The sequence below is a fragment of the Podarcis bocagei genome (assembly GCF_964188305.1).
Source record: "Podarcis bocagei genome assembly, chromosome: 10".
NCBI lineage: Eukaryota > Metazoa > Chordata > Lepidosauria > Squamata > Lacertidae > Podarcis > Podarcis bocagei.
In genome coordinates this window covers 43,787,631-43,806,890 of record NC_138135.1, presented here as the reverse complement: position 1 = coordinate 43,806,890, position 19,260 = coordinate 43,787,631, and the positions used below count along the sequence as shown (strand labels likewise).

The 19,260-nt window shown below is 41.6% G+C and overlaps 1 protein-coding gene across 10 annotated transcripts in view; it reads right to left on the bottom strand.

Annotated features, from left to right (window-relative positions):
• Positions 1-19,260, bottom strand: part of PPFIA2 (PTPRF interacting protein alpha 2) — a 281,701-nt gene that overhangs the window by 28,804 nt on the left and 233,637 nt on the right. For 9 of the 10 annotated variants that reach the window (XR_014012454.1, XM_081211201.1, XM_081211200.1 and 6 more), the window contains 4 exons: positions 18,180-18,209; positions 15,502-15,632; positions 12,532-12,686; positions 7,955-8,048 (listed from right to left, as the gene is read on the bottom strand). Coding sequence is in view for 9 of the 10 variants with exons in the window: in XM_081211201.1 (XP_081067327.1) it covers positions 7,955-8,048; positions 12,532-12,686; positions 15,502-15,632; positions 18,180-18,209 (410 nt within the window). In the remaining variant the exon portion in view is untranslated. The remainder of the gene's footprint in view (positions 1-7,954; positions 8,049-12,531; positions 12,687-15,501; positions 15,633-18,179; positions 18,210-19,260) is intronic. The other variant, XM_081211202.1, reaches the window with a different exon arrangement.

Here is a 19,260-nt window from a genome sequence, read left to right as displayed (position 1 = left end):
CATTTATAGCACATCCCCCCACCGAACAAAGAATCCTGAAAGCTGTAGTTTACCCACCAAAAAGTAACAATTCATTGCACCCTTAACAAACGACAGTTCCCAAGATTCAGGGGGAAGGGCTGCATGCTTTCAATATGCTTTCAGTGTCTAGTGCATATGGAAACATTATTATGTTGCTCCTGTGCAATCTTATGCAATCTGTGGATATATATTTTTTCTGTTGTCAACCATGTCCCCTTTTAAAAAAATCTATGCCAAGCAGAGTTTGCCATGAAATGGAAAACAAAACTTTCATTGCCATGCCTGCCCTTTCTGAACATGGACATCTGCTTGGGTCAAGCCAACTCTCTCCCCTTGTGTCAGAACTTTGACTGAAACCACAGAGAAAAAGAACACTGGGATTGTCTTCACAAGAATGGTCACCCTGCAAACCGCCCTGGAGGACCAATAACTTGCACCCAAGCTGTGTCCCATGTGAACTAAATGTAATGTTTACACATATCACATGAGTAGGACAACGTGCCAATCTATCACGGAATTCCTGAGTTGGAAAACAGGAGACAAACACCTCATGGCATGATACATACTGCAAACAAGACACGACAACTTTACATACCACAAGACAGGTGTAATCAGTCACAAAGGTTTCTGAAAGCAGCAACACTATAACTGCCAACCCAATGCTTAATATTTTATCCACCTAAATAAAACTAATATATATATATATATAATGCATGTTATCAGCATTAAGTAGATACCTAAAACTGAACCAGATTGCAAAAGCACCTAAATTAAGCATGATTATGATTTATTAAAGTCTGTATGTTATTCAGAAATTAATACTGCATTGTATAATATTGCCAGTTTTAAGAATGTTTGTCTCTAAAAAGAGGAGCCACAGGATCAGAAATGAATCTAAACAAGCATATAAATAATACACCTGCCATCTCCAAGAAAGGTAATTTGAGGCATTTAAATTTTTCTTTCCCCTTCCATTCCATTGCATAAGAAAATTTAAAATAAAATGTCGGTTTAAACTTATTTAAGAAATCAACTCAAAGAAATTCCAATTGTAAAATGAAAGAGCAGGGTTAACTAATAAGCAATTGCTATGGCTACAAGGAGGAAAAGAGCACTTTAAGGGCTCCCCCTATATACAAGCTGCCTAGTTATGAACCAATTCAAAAATGCCAGCAGAGAATAGGAAGAAACTAATTAAGGTGGCAGAAGCTGAGAAGCGGAAGTCACTTTTTAAAAAGGGGACTAAGAGGAAAATTAATGGGAACATTAGCCCTGGGATGCCTCAAAAGCACTTTGCCGGACTGTGCTGCAATTGCATTTTAACAGTTTAAAGAAAGAGAGCCACAAATCAAAAGTGTAGAAAAGCAGGAGAAGAACAGCTAAAAATACCAGAATACAACACATTAGCAACGGTCTCATTTGGATTATTCAGGAAAAAGCTGAGAGAACAAATGGCGTCCATTTCAGATGAAATGGCTAGTGTGGAAGAAAGCTTGGTAATGGGATAGTCCTGTAAGCGCTTCAGTGTTTTGCCCCTAGAGTGATGCAGGACTGAATTCTTCCAGCACTTATTTTCAGTGCTTTTAAAATTATGGTTTTGGTGCTTTTAAAATGTTACCTTTATACAGTAAAGAAGTTGTACACACACAGAGACCCCCCCCCCCGCTATTCTCCATCCAAACAAGCAAAAGACATTATTAAGAGTTCCAAAGACACATTCCAGCCAGGCAAAAAAACTCAGGGTGTTAAAGGTAAAGGACCCCTGGATAGTTACTGGTAAGTCCAGTCAAAGGCAACTGTGAGGTGCGGTGCTCATCTCGCTTCAGGCTGAGGGAGCCAGCGTTTGTCCACAGACAGCTTTCCAGGTCACATGTCCAGCATGCCTAAACCACTTCTGGTGCAACAGAACACCGTGACGGAAGTCAGAGTGCACAGAAACGCCATTTACCTTCCTGCCACAGCGGTACCTATTTATCTACTTGCACTGGTGTGCTTTCGAACTGCTAGGTTGGCAGGAGCTGGGACAAAGCAACGGGAGCTCACCCCATAGTGGGGATTCAAACCGCTGACCTTCCGATTGGCAAACCCAAGAGGCTCCATGGTTTAGACTACAGCGCCACCCACTCCCAACTCAGGCCAGTGGGGTGTGTGGCCTGAGGAGAGTTCTGAGGCCTGGAGAACCTAATTCAGCTTCCCAGGCCCAAGGTTCCTCAGCACTGTTTGATGATGGGAAATCCAATGATACAGAAGACCAGAAGTCATGCACATCTTGTAATATATGGATTTTGGGACACTTTTAAATGAATGAATGAATGAAAGAACACCAAGCTTCATAGCATGAGCAACTGGTGGCTGCACTGGTCAAGGTGCTAATTATCAGTCTCAGCTCTACCTCACAGAGTTATTGTGAGGATAAAATGGAGCAAGGGGAGAACCAGGTAGGCTGCTCCGGAAGGTCGGGTCTAAGTGCAGTCAAGAGAGTGCTCTTGTGTTCAGTTCCTGTTTGCGGGTCTCCCACAGGCATCTTGTTGACCATTGTGAGAACAGGATGCTGGATGAGATGAGCGGTTGGTCTGATCCACAAGGCTCTTCTGAAGTTCTTATGTAAGACCATCTTCACTGACTTTCCACACCTACACAAAAAGCAGAGAGACTGATTCCCCCTATCAAACCAGCACTCATTACTTCATCCCACTAAGTGGGTGCTTTTGCAGAAATGTAGATCTTCATAGTGCCTCCTGCACCAGTAGATTTCCCATGGGTTGGTATGTGCATCATCCCGCAGCTGGATAAAAGTACCAAACAGTCTGTCATCCCCTTCTCTGCCTCCTAAATGACCTTTTCCTAGTCCAAGGTGTGGCTGAATGGCAGTACAGAGCTGTCACATCCTCTCTCTGTAGCTCATGATACTCCTTGCAGCAGCAAGAAAGCACTTCGGGAGATACTCCAATAAGATTCTCCATCTGGGAGCATAATACGGTTGGTTGGTTGGCTTGCCTGTGTCCTTACACCCAGCTTGGAGCCATATGCTGTACCGTTTGAAAAGAAGCATTAAGAATTAGGGAGAACTTGTGCATTCAGATCCCCTTTGATACTGAGCAAAGGCAAACAAAGCTGTCAGTTCTCCCCCCTCAAATTATCGCACTGTGTTACTGGTGATAATAAGGTAGCACTAAATTCAGGTGCAAAGGCATCCTTGCCAGTGGCTGAAATGCTGCAAGTGACAAATTTAGTAAGCGGCAGAAGGAATTTGTCAGTGTCAGTGTGGTAATTTTGTCAGTGACTCGAGGGAAGAGGTAGTTGTATTATATAGAGGACTCTGGTAATTTGTGGGGTGGCTTATCCTTAAGAATTGCTGAGAAGAGAGAAAACCAGGCTTCTTTCAACCCTGGTCACAGCTTATACCCACTGCAGTTTAGAGTTCTTGAGTGGCTTGTTAATTAACATTGTTCATCGCAATGCACTAGTAATGCATTGGAATATGTTCAGCCAATACCAAGGAGGATGGGGATGGGGCAGGGATGATAGCGTGAAAGTTGATTCTAACCTTGTGGCTTTCCAAAGCCTGAAATCTATGGAGTTATCAAAAGCCTGAAATCTATGGAGTTATCAAAAATAGACAGCATATATACTTAATTCTTTCTTAAACTAGCTAGGTAGGGAACATATTCCCAGCCTTGCTGAGCTAATGCACTTTGTTGAGACAGGTGGTATGGGACAAGAAAGCAAAGGAAAGTGGAGTCTTATTTGAAAGACACAGAAAAAGATTTTCAATTCTGGAAATGGGCCAATTGCATCCCAAACTAACATGCAATTTAAATGCTCCAAATTTAGATGATTATTGGAGATGCTTCTTGATATATATATATATAGAGAGAGAGAGAGAAGGTCCTGTTGCTCCGCCATGACCTCCCTGCAAATTTGGATACAATAAAGGAACTGGAGGCCCCTCGACTGTCCTCGGGTCCAGTATTGGACCACTTTGACCGGATATCCCCAGCTGATGTGGACAGACTCCTCTGAGCTGGAAAGCCCACCACCTGTCCTCTTGACTCGTGCCCGTCTTGGCTGATTAGAGCGTGTCCAGACGAGGTGCGGGCCCCCCTGGGGGATATCATCAATTTGTCCCTTGGCACCGGGATATTCCCAGGGGAACTGAAGGAGGCAGTGGTGCGTCCGCTCTTAAAGAAAACATCATTAGATCCCTTAGATCTATCCAATTACCGCCCGGTTTCGAATCTTCCATTCCTGGGTAAGGTGATTGAGAGAGCGGTTGCTGAACAGCTTGGTAGGTTTCTGGATGAAACATCGGCTCTCGAACCATTCCAGTCTGGCTTCCGCGCTGGTCATGGGACCGAGACGGCTCTGGTCGCCCTAACAGATGATCTCCGCAGGCAGCTGGATCGAGGCGGGTTGGGGCTGCTGATTCTTCTAGACCAGTCAGCAGCCTTCGACATGGTCGATCACGAACTCCTGGATCACTGCCTTGCCGACGTGGGGATCCAGGGCACAGTCCTTCAATGGCTGCGCTCGTTTCTCTCTGGTCGGGGACAGAGGGTGGCGCTTGGGGGGGAATTGTCATCGCGCCACTCCTTGGTGTGTGGAGTGCCTCAGGGTGCAATTCTCTCCCTGATGCTTTTTAACATCTTTATGCGCCCCCTCGCCCAGCTTGTCCGGAGTTTTGGGCTGGGTTGCCATCAGTATGCCGATGACACCCAACTCTATCTGTTGATGGATGGCCATCCTGACTCGGCCCCAGACACACTGACCAGATGTCTGGAAGCTGTGGCTGGATGGTTACGTGGGAGCCGGTTGAAGTTAAATCCTTCAAAGACAGAGGTCCTCTGGCTGGGACGGGGCGATATGGGATTGAGGGGGCAACTCCCATCTCTTGTGGGGGTGAAATTAGTGCCAGCATCGTCCGTTAAGAGTTTGGGTGTAATCTTCGATACCTCCCTCTCTATGGAGGCACAGATTACAGCTATAACATTTTTTCATCTCCGCCAAGCTAAGCAGTTGGCTCCTTATCTCTCTCGCCCTGACTTAGCCACTGTGATCCAAGCGACGATCACCTCCAGATTGGATTATTGTAACTCGCTCTACGTGGGGCTGCCCTTGAGACTTACCCAGAAACTCCAGCGGGTGCAGAATGCCGCGGTGAGACTCCTTATGGGGTCTTCGCTGCAAGATCATATTCATCAGGTACTATACCAGCTGCACTGGCTCCCGGTGGAGTACAGGATCAGGTTTAAGGTGCTGGTTTTAACCTTTAAAGCCCTAGGACCCTCGTACCTACGGGACCGCCTCTCCTGGTATGTCCCACAGAGAAATTTACAGTCTGCAAATAAAAACATCCTGAAGATCCCAGGCCACAGAGAGGTTAGGCTGGCCTCAACTAGAGCCAGGGCTTTCTCGGCTGCGGCTCCAATCTGGTGGAACGCTCTATCACAAGAGACTAGGGCCCTGCGGGACCTGACATCTTTCCGCAGGGCCTGCAAGACAGAGCTGTTCCACCAGGCCTTTGGTCAGGGCGCAGCCGACTCCCTCCTCCGGCAATCTGCACAGAATTTTGCTTAATGGTTGCCATCAATTTGATTTTAATTAATTTTATAATTAATGTTTTTAGAATGTTGGATTATTTTGATTGTTGTTAGCCGCCCTGAGCCCAGCTTCGGCTGGGGAGGGCGGGATATAAATAAAATTTATTATTATTATTATTATTATTATTATTATTATTATTATTATTATTATAGAGTATAGCATTTGTATATGATAACTAAACATCCCTTCAAATTACATCATTATCCAAATTACATCATCATCCAAATGAAACTAACAGTTTATAGGATTTTAACAGTATATTTTTACATTGTAAAATCATAATTAAGCTTTCACCTTGCATCTGTAAAACTTATTTTACAAACATGCACAGCCAATGGTAGTAATTGAAGATGTGACTTAGATGGGTACAGTTTCTGTGTGCTTGTGTGCTTGTGTGTGTGTGTGTGTATTCCGCATTTTAAATTATTTGCTTTTGATTGCATTTTTTTTACAAATTAAGCCCATGTAGACCTCAGTGAGTTAGCTTATGAATACTATAGATGTATTAGATTTATGAACCATGAAACCACTGAAATGGTAAACATGTTCACATTTCAATAGCTGCTAGACATAAATTTGTCCGAGACACTGTATTAAGTTACAAACCTTCTGTTGAAGCAACAAGGTTTGACGCCACTACTTTGAGGACGTACCACATCCTCCAGCTCTACTGTAATAAAAACCATCTTTCAAACAATTAGTTTGAACAATTAGTTTGAATTAGTTCAAACAATTAGTTTGAATTAGTTCAAACAATTAGTTTGAAAGTCTGGTCCAAAACGTAACTGTGGTACATTCACCATTGTTCTTTCTAGTAAGGAGTAGGCAGAACTCCAGTAATCTCCAACTCCAGTAATCTCCAATAGGCAGTGCTACCTATTTATCTACTTGTTTTCAAATTGCTTTCGAATTGCTAGGTTAGCTGGGACAGAGCAACAGGACCTCAGCATTGCCATGCAGATTCGAACCGCTGATCTTCTGATCAACAAGCCCAGGAGTCTTACTGGTTTAGACCACAGCACCACCCGTGTCCCTTTAGGATGTTATTAGTGCAATCCTATCAATGCCTACTCATATGTAAATCTTACTGAATTCCATGGGGCTTTCTTCTAGGCAACTGGGGTAAGGATTTCTAGTGCTAGTCATTACAAATATTTAGGAATGGGAAGCCAGAAATAAAATTTAAAAATACTACAGAAGTTATAACCAGAAGTTATTCTTGAGATCCTCAGTAATGATTTTATACTGTTCATAGTCAGAAACCTCTTAGCCATTAGATTTAGAAGAAAATATCAGATATCTTGGCAGCATGATACAAATCCCGGTCTGGTTCTCTGCTTCTTCTATACAGTCATAGCTCAGATAAGAAAGCAGGTAAGGATTCTAGTAAATAGCATGGAAAAGATAAAACTCTGGCGGAACAATTCTGTTGGTTGCAGCTTTGGATTGCTGCAACAGGATTTTCATAGGGTGAACGATCAGGTTGAACAATGAACAGTGAAAGGTGAAAATACATTTTCTCACACTCATACGTGGCATAGAAAACATGGTTAATATGCACACTACAAACAAAGAGTCAAATGTTGGAACACGCCTATGGAGAAACTGACAATATTAAGCAGGAAAGATTTGAGGAAAGGATCAGCAGAAGTAAGTTGAGTGAGAAAACTTTAAGGAAATTTCCAAAGTCATACCATCAGAAGCAACAGCAAAACTTCCAAACACTGATTCAAAACACTGAATAGTCTTATTCCCCCTCTTTGTTTTTTTTAAAAATAATCTGTTTCCAAACGGAGCATAGCAGGTACTGAGAAGCAGTAGTAATTATAGTTTATCAAAGCCTATGTGTCCTGAATCATAGCAGCTGCTGAATTTAACTTCCAAGTAAATGCAGTGGGTGAAAGCATATAATTATCCTATAATTCATATACACAAAACTCTAGGTTGCCCCCCTCCTAAGGAGAAAATAGAGTCAAAGGAGAACATTTGCATTTTATAATCGGCTGCTCATAAATACAAACAGCCTTTCCTCTTGACCTTCTTTACTGAAATCCACATAGAGAAATGGACACAATCCTTTAGGTTTTTTTTTAAAAAAGCTGCTTTAAGTGCCAATAAAACTTGTTTTATTTTTACAAGCTATTGCACTATTTTGATAAATTATATGTTTGTAAATTGTACTGAGTGTTGCTAATCAAATATATTTAAATAGAAAACAAATACCTACTGGATATTCCAAGCAGGTGCAATCCATGCTGAGCATAAGTAAAGGATCAAGGAAATGCACTACAGATGGATGACAGGATAAAAGGAGCATGAATAAGCAACCTACTTTTTCTTTAGTCTTCGATCTTTCTCTGCCTGAGTTCCCAGTTTGCCTAATCCCAGAGATTCCTGTGCTGCAGCTTCTGTTTCCATGTAACCTCCTGTGTCAAAACAGCAAATAGATTTTCTCCATTGACATTCTTTTCAAGTGGCTCTATTAGTTTAGCATTTGGTCTGTGAAATTCTAAAGTCTCTTTTCTGGGGTGGAAAGCAAAGCAAGATACCTAAATCCAGAAGCTACTTCCTCATATAAGAGACATATAAGAACTACATGTATCAACAAGGAAATCGTTTGTAGGATGATCTCAACGCCTTAGAAAAAGAAGCAGCAAAAGCCACACGTCCCTCAACAGCAGATTATTAAAATACAGTCACTAAAGGTCTTGTTCAGGGTTATGTACTGAGGACTGCATAGCACTACAGTCCTCTGTGTGTAGGAAACTGTAGTTTCCTAATGCTTTGGAGAAAGTATAAAATTAGCTGGGTTTTTCCCTAGAGCTGCCTCTTAACAGAGTGAAAACAGAAAATGGGCTGTAGCCAGAAGTTATGGGAGTGGAATATATGTATGGAAAAGGGCTTGTCCACACTCCTCCTTTTCCTAATACAGCCTCCTAGGCCACTTAAAAATGTCTTCTAGGGGCACTACATCCTACCAAAACCTTTCTTGAGGCCTCCTCAGGTGCCAAGAGGCTTAATTTTTTATTTAATGCATTTATTAGATGCCCAGTAGCTATTGATCTCTCTTGGTATCACACAAAAAGGGGAAAGAATATGTACAGAAAACAAAGTCACAAAAGTCAACAGCAACAAAATAAACAAACAGCATGGGAAAGAATTATAAAATGGAGTTAAAACCATACCAAGCAGCAAAATACAACTTTAAAATACCAACAAATATTGGTTGGGTGGGGTGTGGTAGTAAGGAGCTGGGGCCAGGAAAGTCTCTTTGCATGAGTGGCATTCTAACCTCCTTACTTATGAATACAACCAATAGTTTTAAAGGTGGTTGAAAATTGGTTGGGTTTGTTTTTTTAGAGATATCAGTTCCCATTAAGCCTTTCTTCTGCTTGCTGTTGCCTCTAGTCATGCAGGTTTTGCAGGTTTTCGAAACAAGACAAAATTGGCTGCTTACTGGAGGCAGGAGTAAAATGATTATACACATCCCTCTTTCAGACACCTTCAAGTCTGGAGACACACACAAACACACAGAGCATGCCACCAGCAATATAGACTGTTTGCACAGACAGATGAAAGATGTACATGCCGGAACACTGCCTAAGATATAGTATATCAGAGTCAGTAAATGTCCCCTCGTTCAGCTGTACCATCATCTGACCAAGCACAATTAGGACATGCATTCTGTTACGGATCACATTTAAGCAACTGTGAGCTTGAAACATTGGCATGAGCTATAGTGTGCCATTGTGCTATTTTAAATTAAAAGCAATACGACAAGGTAACTGGGTGGTTACACAAGTTGTATTCTTAAACATTTGCACATGTTTTCTCCATCTCCAATTAGATGGGGGTGGAGGGACCCTGTTCTTGCCAACCAATGTGATACATTATTTGAATTTAAGAAAAGACATCACAGATCCAACAATAGAGAACACAAGCAAAAGTTGATGTTTCAAAAGCATGCTGGAAGACTGCAGAGAGAGTCAATGAGACGACAAAAGGACAGCAAGTTCAAAGGATAAAGAAGGGGAAAGAGAGAGAGAGAAAGAGTTTCCTACTCTCAATCTTAAATATGTATCATTGAGTCAGGTTTTTTTGGTCGAAGAATTAGAAAACAACAACACTAAACTAGATCTCTTTAACACATTAGGTGACTTGATCCTAGCTAATCCTCAGAAGTGGAAAGCTATGGAAACCAAGACTACAGAAAGGACCACCATGGTATTCTGAAAGAAAATATTTGATAATGATCATGGACCAGAGAAGATGCAACATGGTTGAAGCAACTTTTCTCATTCAAAAAGAAAAGAAAAAAGAAGTCCTATTGTGACAAAGGACAAAAAGAAACCAAATGACGTTATTTCCAACATTATAATTGCTGCCATATACAAGAGCACAAATCCCTATCAGAAGGCATTAGACTAGAGGTTGATCTAGACCAGCAAGTACTGTAGATGCCTCCAGGAAGAAGGACTTGAAGGCAATGGCTCTCTCCCATTGTTTTTCTTTGGCAACCAGTATTCAGTAGTATATCAGCAATAAATATGGAGGTTCTAGATAGCTAGAATTCGCCTTCTTACGAAGCACTTCATGTTTGAGTACAGATAGCACAAAATACAGGTTATACAAGTTATGAAGGATCATTGTGAGCTTCAGTTGTGGGCTTTCCATTCCAAAAAACATGCAAATGGAAAGCCAATCTTTTTCCTGCCATTGCTCTCACACTTTTTTTAAAAAAGGGGAACAGGTATTCTGCAGAATATACAGTGGACGCTCGGATTGCGAACGTGATCTGTGCGGGAGGCACGTTCACAACTCACAGCATCCACAACCCACAGCGGCACGTCTGCACACGCGTGTGTTGCGATTTGGTGCATCTGCACATGCGCAAAGTGTGATTTAGCGCTTCTGCGCATGCGCGACCACTGAAACCCGGAAGTAACCCATTCTGGTACTTCCGGGTTTCGGTGGTCCGCAACCTGAAAAAATGCAACCTGAAGTGTCTGTATCCCGAGGTATGACTGTATTTTATTAATATTGGTTGCATGTTTTACTTTTGAACGTACTACTGCTTTGGTTGAACTAAGGTGAAAATGAAAACCCCTGTTTGTTACAAACATTTGGCAGTGATTTACTTCAAGTACTTCTTCAGAACTATGAATGGATTTTCATCCAATTATGCAGTTATGATGTTGTGGTGGGTTACTGTCAGGGGGAGGGGGTAGCACATTGGGCAACTAATATTGCCTGCACGACAGCTTTTATAGGTTGACATCTCTATTCTGTTCTAGAGAGCGTAATGGATATGAATGCATTTATTATATCTTGATCCCTGGGGCCTTCAACTTACTAAAGAAGAAGAAGAAGATAATCAGACATAATAGTATTTACTATGCCAATAGTATTTAGTATGCCAATATCAATAAAATGGATCTTGATTAATTTAACTGAGAATGAATAAGCCATGGAACAGATATTAAGCTTTTAGTCTGTGCAGATGGGAACATCTAGTTTGTGTCAAAGGGCTCATCATTAAATTGATTGTGAAATATATTGAATGTACCATATGAAAAGAAACAAATCACCTCATTTCCCCCCATGCTAGATGAAAGGACGGTCTAAACTAGAATGTTACTAATAATGAGAAAAGTGACCATTTTGCACTAAGCTAATTATCAACGTATTTATTTTTTGTTTATATACACTATATTTCAGAATGTACAATATTTTAAATGAAAAGTTAAAAACATGGGGGTTAGGCAGGCTGTATTCACTATTTGCTTGCCCTGGTAAACTGGGGCTGGTCACTAAATATCCTAAATATTTAGGTTAAATATTGGTTTCCTTGCTCCTTCTTGTCAATAGGGCTGTGGAAACTGAGAAGTGGAAGTTTCCAGTTTTATTTGAATGAAATGATTCAGGATAAAACTTACCTAAAGTGTTGCCTCTGAATAACGTGAATGGACAATGATATGAAGGTATTAAATACGAACTATAAGACGCTGTGGAAATTCTTCATATTCCAACAGGATCCATAATCACCAATATGTTCTGGCCATCTGTTTCAAATGACAGTTACCTAAATCTTTGTTTCGTTTTTACAAATGGCAACTTAGCAAAGCCACTAAAAGTTGTAGTTTTATTAAAATGAATAGAATTACAACTATTAGTCACTTTACTAAGTCAGCAGCAGCTGGATTGGGGACAGAATTGCCTGCCCCTCCCCCTTCTGCTGCTGTGAGTGTCTGGCTACAAATGTGCTAGTAGGTCTGCAAACCACAGTGGCGTTGGCAGACAGTTAGTATAGCTCTGCAGGTGTGTGGACACTTTTGTGTCTTATACTCCAGGTATAAGATCAAAACAGATAGGAGCCTTGTGCTATGAAGACTGGAAAAGAATCCAGGAGGGGATTCACGTCAAGCAAACGAAGGCTAAAAGCAACTACATTCATAATAGGAGCAAAAGCATGGGAACCAATGCTACTTTGAGTTTCCTGCTAGCCAAGTCTTCTGTCAAGCTGGATGCTAAACAAAACTGAAAAAGGACAGTGATGGTGGTTGTGGAAAGGGGCCTTTTAGGCAACTCAACAGATTCATATGTTTGCTGTCAAGGTTTTTAAAACTGTGTAAGTGTTAGCAAAATTACACTTTCGTAATTCCAAAAAGGCAGAAGAAGTAAGTAAAGGAATCTCATCCTATCCCCCCTGCTCATTTAGAAAAACACAGTGAATGATGTGACAGTCAATACTAGTTATGGTATAACAGAATTATGTGGAAAAGATCCCACCAGTTTAGAAGAGAAATGAATGTTTGAAAAGCAAAACGAAACTGAAAAAGAAGCCAAAACCATTAAAAAAAATTAATACTGAAAAACAGCGACCCGAGCCTGGTACAACTAATTCCTTACTGAGCTGTCCAAGTCGAGCCTTCTCTTTTTTACCGAACAAACGTCCTATTGAAGACTTGATTCCTTTCTTCTTGGGAGCTTTGTGTAGGGAATCCTGGCTGCTACTGACACTGCCAAGACCAATGCTTTCTGGCTCCAAGGATGCAGGCAAGCTACTATAAAATACACACAAAAGATAGATAATACATTATTGCCCTTATGAGGTCCTGTGCCCATCCCCTCCTAAGCAGCTGTGCAAACAAATTATCTGGAATCTAATAAGAGTGTCTTCATAATTGGAAACATTAATCAGGTTCTGATGGCTTCTTTCCTGCATCATAATAATATTTAGAACAGCACAATGGCTAATTTTCATGTCTCACTAATGCTGATCAAGATGATTCAATCTAACAAAAAGTGACAGAAAGGAGGTATAATTCATCAAAGCCCTATTAATATATTTTTGGGCTGGAAAGTTCAGAGAAATATGTGTCGAGAAGAACCAAACAAATCTGAGTTGTGACAACATCGTTTCAACCAAAAATGGGATTTTTAAAAATCTTACCTGAGAAATTTCTATTATGAGCAGGAACAGGGTGAAAACCTAGTAAAAGGTATTTTCCTCCTACTAGGCATGGATGCAGAGCAGTATTTCTGAGCGTATCCAGAGAATGATTCCTACAAGTTCCAAAAAGCAACCAACAGCCATGGCACTGACTGGAAGTGGTGGTGGTGATAGGCTTCTGGGAAAGATTCCCTGCTCTAGAGCTGGGCTTGTATCTGCTGCAGGTAGGAGATCTAATCTCTCTTCAGGTGTTTTGATGTCCTGCATTGTGATCATGCAAAGGGGTAGGGCTATAGGGAGGGGCATGTTAGCCCTGCCATTTTTGTACATGGCATCAGAGCACCTGAAGAGTGCTCTCATGTATGAACTCTGGCTTGTAAGAGAGCTCTCGACTGTGGGAAGGTGAGCTAAGACTTGTCTTTTGACTTTTGCTCATTTGCTGCTGAACAGAGGTATAGCTGGTGATACAGAAAGTCTGGAATAGCATAAATGTAAACTGGATTTCAAGGTTTTGAGCCATTAATCCTGCCATTGCATTGCATTCCGATTCAGAAGTAGAGATCTTGCTTGATCCTAAGGTCTTGGGAAACTAGGTCTTGGGGAAATGATGATTCTAGGATCTCTGCCTAAATGTAGTCAGCAAAACTGTCCCAGCTTTCAATTCCAGAGATACTTAATTTCCCCGCAAATGATCCGTCTTCCTGCTCCACACCATAAGAACAAAGACATGATTCTTACAAGGGCATTTTGGCTCATAGTAATAAAAGCCTTTAGAAGTGTACTCAACATACTCTGGGAACCCTTCTAATTCCTATGTGGAGGGTGCTTTCCACGAAAAAAAAAGAAGAGAGAGCTTGCAAATTATGTAATGTGACCAAGCTCTGATTCCTAGTATAAAAGAAACACATACAAGTGATATTATCAGTAACAAACTATGCAGAAGTGGAATGCTATATCCTACTTGGTGGTGGTGATTTGAACATTAGCAATGTGTGAGGGGGCAGATCAGCAGTGGCACCAGCATGCAGACTAGGAATGGGGTGAAGTGGTGGCTAGGCTGGGAGCTCCGAGTTGGTGGTGGTGGCCTCACAGGTACACCTGCACCTGAATGATGTTGATATCACCAACCCAGAGTTCCCTTGACCTCACTACCTCATCTGTGTCCCAGTGGGTACCTGGAGGGCACTGCTGGACTTGAAGTGACTCTTATTCCATGGGATGCAATATTACCAAGGCTTAGCAAATTCTCACTCTGCATATTCTGAACAATGTTATAGGAAAACTACATATAGGAGGAAGAGCTCAATGGGGGGGAAAGTTGGTTGTCCTGATTGAAATTGTCAATAATTTTGCAATATGGGGTTCAAAAGGTTAGTAGTGGTGTTGTCAAAAATTGCAGTCCTTCACTCATCTCCTTGCACCGGTCAGCCAAGATTCAAGTTATTGGTTGTATTAGTTGCATTTCTGCACACAAATATCAAACCCCATCACTGAATCCAATATGGATTTTTCATTTTAATCATTGTTGTGAGCATTGCCTTCTCCTTAGTTCACTTATAGAGAGCCAACAGCAAGGCAGTAAGAGCAACCACAAAAATAAAACATTTTGCTCCAACTCAATTACTTAAAGCATGAGAGGGTAGACTTCAGGCTTGTGTGGTCTGTCTTGATTTTTACTAGAACCCTGAGATCTACAACTGGCCAAACAACATACCCTTAGAATTATAGCATTCTGAACCCAGAAACTTATTTTGAGGAGCTCAATGTCCTTCCACACCAAAATCCACTTTTGGTTATCCACAGCTTTCTTCATTTCAGCAATGTAATACAGGGCAGGGGTGATCTTGTACCCGCCATCTTTAAGCAACTGGAAGTCGGAATCCTTGCTCATCTACCACAAATTACCAAAAGATCTACCAGTAGATCTAGATCTGACTTCTGCTCACATTTGATATAAAGGGGCTACAAAATGGGAGACCAGACATCCAAATCAGACTGGAATTCAAGGAGTCAAGTAGTAAGAGTTAATTCCCACCTCAGTGATGATGTACAAATTTTTAATTAAGAAACAATTACTCTTGGAGAACTACATTTGCACCGTATAAGAGGCCTGGGTGAGCTAGGAACTAAAACGATCAATGCAGGCAGGGCGTTCTATAAAAGCCACTCTTTCACAAAGAAACTTGTCCAGTTTCTCCTTCAGATAAGCTACTTCTCATGGATCCTGACATGAAGTGGTGAAAAAAAGAAAAACCACCACAGGGTGGAAAACCCCCCTCAGCAGTCTGCATTTCCAGATACCGGTAAATAGAATACATTGGAAGTTATGTGGAAGTTCACCTAGAAGTCATATGAATGGGTGCATTATAAAAAGAACACAGCACATTCAAGCTGTGAATTACTGTCTGAAGCAATGAGCTTCTTACCTTCTGGCATCATTGTGGTATGAAGAAGGTAGAGTATGAGTCATTCTAATGGCTCTAGGTGTTGGAGGAGGGGAGGTTTCACATTTTATTGTGGCTTTGTCTTCATGCCCATCTTCTTCGACAACTGCGATCTACAAACAAACCATGTCCATAAAAGGCAGCTTAGAAACCAACTTCCTAAGTTATTTACAAGAAATAATTTAAATTGTGAAGTAGGCAAACTGTTTGGAATTCACCATACTTTCCAAGCAAGCATAAGGGCTTACATAAAAACCAACTTCCATTCGTGGGACGCAAAAGTAACAGAACAAAAACGCCAAGGAGATAATCGGATATGATCATGGCCCTACAGAGAGCCATTCAAGTCCCATTTCCAATCTCTGAGGCCCAAACTGGCCCAAATAAGCACACAACTGGCCATAAAACATATCAAGCACAGATCAGTGCTGGCGCTGTGGTGGGCCCCCAGGAAACATGGCGTCAAATGGTGTCAACAGCTTGTGGAGTTATGTGCCAACTCTTTGTAACCCACTGTAGGCACCCATGGGGGCTAAATGCCTAGGTTTCCATATTGGATGGAAAGTTTCCACCCTCAAATATACAATAGATGAAAGACATGACACAACTGAGGAATTTCAAGAAAGTGAACCTCTTTATTCAGAAAAGGAGTGGAGATTCTTGGCTATATGGACACCCTACACAGGGTTGCATAAACAAAGAATACTGAGCAAGTTTGGGCTGGTAACAGATCAATTCCACACCCCATCCTCTTGACATATACATAATTATTGCGGGGTTTTTTTTGGTTAATTTCTTTTCTTTTCACTATTAATGTTTATTGCATCTCTGTGTTGCTTTTTTGCTTGTGATTTGCCTTTTTATATTTTTGTATATAAAATAATCAAAAGCATAATAAAAACTATAAATAAACCACACACATGATTGGCCCTTCCATGTTTGTTTTCTAAACAGCAACTGAGAGGCAGGGCCATCTGTATCTGGACCATAGTGATGGTCAAGTTAAATGCCCTCAACTACCTCCATGGCCCTGTTCAAGATTCTACCCTCGCAACTGTGTATTAAGAAAAACCAAGAGTGGATGGGGCCAGTAATTAGCTTACTGTAATGTTTGGACCTCGGGCATCATTTAATTAACTTTATATGGACCCAGTACAGAACAGGTTGATAGGACTGTACTGCTTACACATGCTGTGTCTTCTCACACTCCATGTTTGCAAAGCCTGGCTAATTTATGTGAACATACAATGGATATTCTAGCTCAAAATACACTTCAGTATTCAAAGTTTATGGCTGCAAAGTAGCTTCAGGAAGGAAATCAATTGTGTGTCAGACCCAGAGACCTCCCCTCTAAATAAAAACACAATTGATTCAAATTTTAGTTTTGGTTTTTGGCAGAAATTAGGCCACAACTTTATGGATTACAGAAAGTGAGTGGTTGCGTAGGTTCTGGTTCGACTAGCTCCCTGCACCCTTGGAGGTAGCGCTGACCCAGAGCTCTATCATAGGTCAGCCAAGGGTGAACACCTGACGTAGGTAGAAAGCCCAGGAACAGACTACGTCCACTCCCCAGATGCTCCCCTGGACTCATGCATGGGAACAATACCCTTTTGGGGGTTGGCCAAACCAAGCTGAGTCCCTGGATTCCTTTAATGGAATACCCTCCACATAGGGATGGCGAGACCGTTCTCCCATCCCTATCACCTGAACCAGTGCCTATCCGCAACCTTACAAGTTGTGATGATTTGCTACACGGCAGACGAAACCCAAATGGCAACAGCCAATCAGCCAAGTGGGGGAAATTCCTGCCGTGCCCCTGTCCCAATGACACACGACAGCATAGCAAGGTCAAATGCAAAAATTTCCTAAAAATAGGGAGAGGTGGGCGGGTGTTCCGATGCACGAACCAAAAGAGGAAGCTCTGGGTCACGTGCATGGGTATTTATAGGTCCCTTGATCCATTTAGTCAGCACCCCATTGGCGGATTAAACCCAGCAACGAGGGATCTACCAGTCGGGTATTGTGCCTGTCCAATATACCCACCCACAACCAGAAGGTCAGTCTCCAGGTTTCACCGCAACATGTGCCCTCTTTTAGGGAGGACACGCTCTGCCACTAAAGAAGTGTATAAAATTAAGACCAGCAAAAGACAGGTCTCAGATATTGACTCATCTGTGTAATTTGATGCATGTCACCGTTGTTTCATTAGTTTCATTAGTTACAACTGAATACATATCAAAGCAAGATCAAAATTATGTATCAGTACAGAATTACCAGGGTTCTGCTTAATAAGCCTGAAGTAATGACAACTTCTGGTAGTTTCATATATGCTTGTGTCGTGTATTGCTATAACATTCAGGGTGCTTTACTATTTAGAAGAATAATGAGAAGTTTTCTGCAGCTGTATAAACTAACATGCAAAGTTATGATTCACAGTGAGTTACACATCAAATTTCAAAGATGACACAAATCATCTCTGTGAGTTTCGAGAGCTGAGGCCTGATTTTAGATGTTCTCAAGTTCCCATTACAAATGCAGAAATTCATTTTGCAAAATCACTTTTAAAAACCTGTGGAAAAATTCTGGTTAAACTGAGTTTTAAGTGCACATGGGAGAAAATTCACAGTAGCATGCTAAAAAAGAGAGAAAAGTATGCATACCTTTCTCCGGTGCTTCCTGAGGTCACTCGGCTGGAGATGAGAACAAAGGAAAGAACAAAGGGGAATGATCAAAGCCGTGTAGGTAAAATAAAAGATACTGATATCCTATCCATTTCCATTTTTCAACATCAAACCAGAAAATCAATGTTTTGGAAACTGCAAAACTTCAAGTAAAATACTATGGCTTGGATCTAGAGTTAACTTGTGCGAGGTGAAAAGCACTCCCATTTATGCAAAGCAGCCCCATGAAATCTCCCCCAGTTTCCCCATATTGCTGCAGCTCCACTAGCCTCATCCAACATTGTTCAAGGTGGAATGTTGAGCCTCAGGAGGCTTTTAGGAGATTATGGGCTCTGTAGTAGATGGGGGAAGGACTCAAGAAATTCCCACTGTATGATGAGAATTCTGCTTAGTTTTCTCTGGAACCAGCTCCACAAACATACTTGAATCTTTTTATTTGCAGTTAGATCTTATGCTGCTATTTTAACTGCAGCAGGAAAAGCAGGGCTGCCTTAAGTTGCATTTGTTGCCATGCAGCAAATTAAGTTCTGTCCTCATGTAGTACCATCCAGTGCTATTTTTCTAGAACTCATCATCTTCCTTGTTCTATTATGATGGCAATGGTTCCCACCTGAGAGGTGCTGGAACTGAATTCTGGTGAGTTGCAGCTGAAGAAAAGCTCTGGTACCACCCCACCAGTCTTTTATAAAGCCTTCTTGTGACTCTGTTTTGCTGTTGCAACACCAGGAGTTGATTTGGATGTCATGAATGAACTCTGTAGTAGGCTTCCACCTCCTTTCCCTTCCCTTTCTTCTCCCATGCATTCTCCTTTAATAGTAACTTCCTGACTTTTGACAAACCATAGTTGGCCATGATATCCAAACTGGCAAACTATGGCTTGAATAACCCCTTGCAAACCAGAGTTAGGGAATCTTGTATCAAACTTGTAAATGGAAGTTCATTCATGCAATGCCTTTCAGTTAGTAAGGCTCAAGGATGTGGACAAGGTAGTTGGATTGGTCAGGGTGACCACTAGCACCCTGGACCCTGAGCTGGTAAAATCTAGCAGGGAGGGGACAGC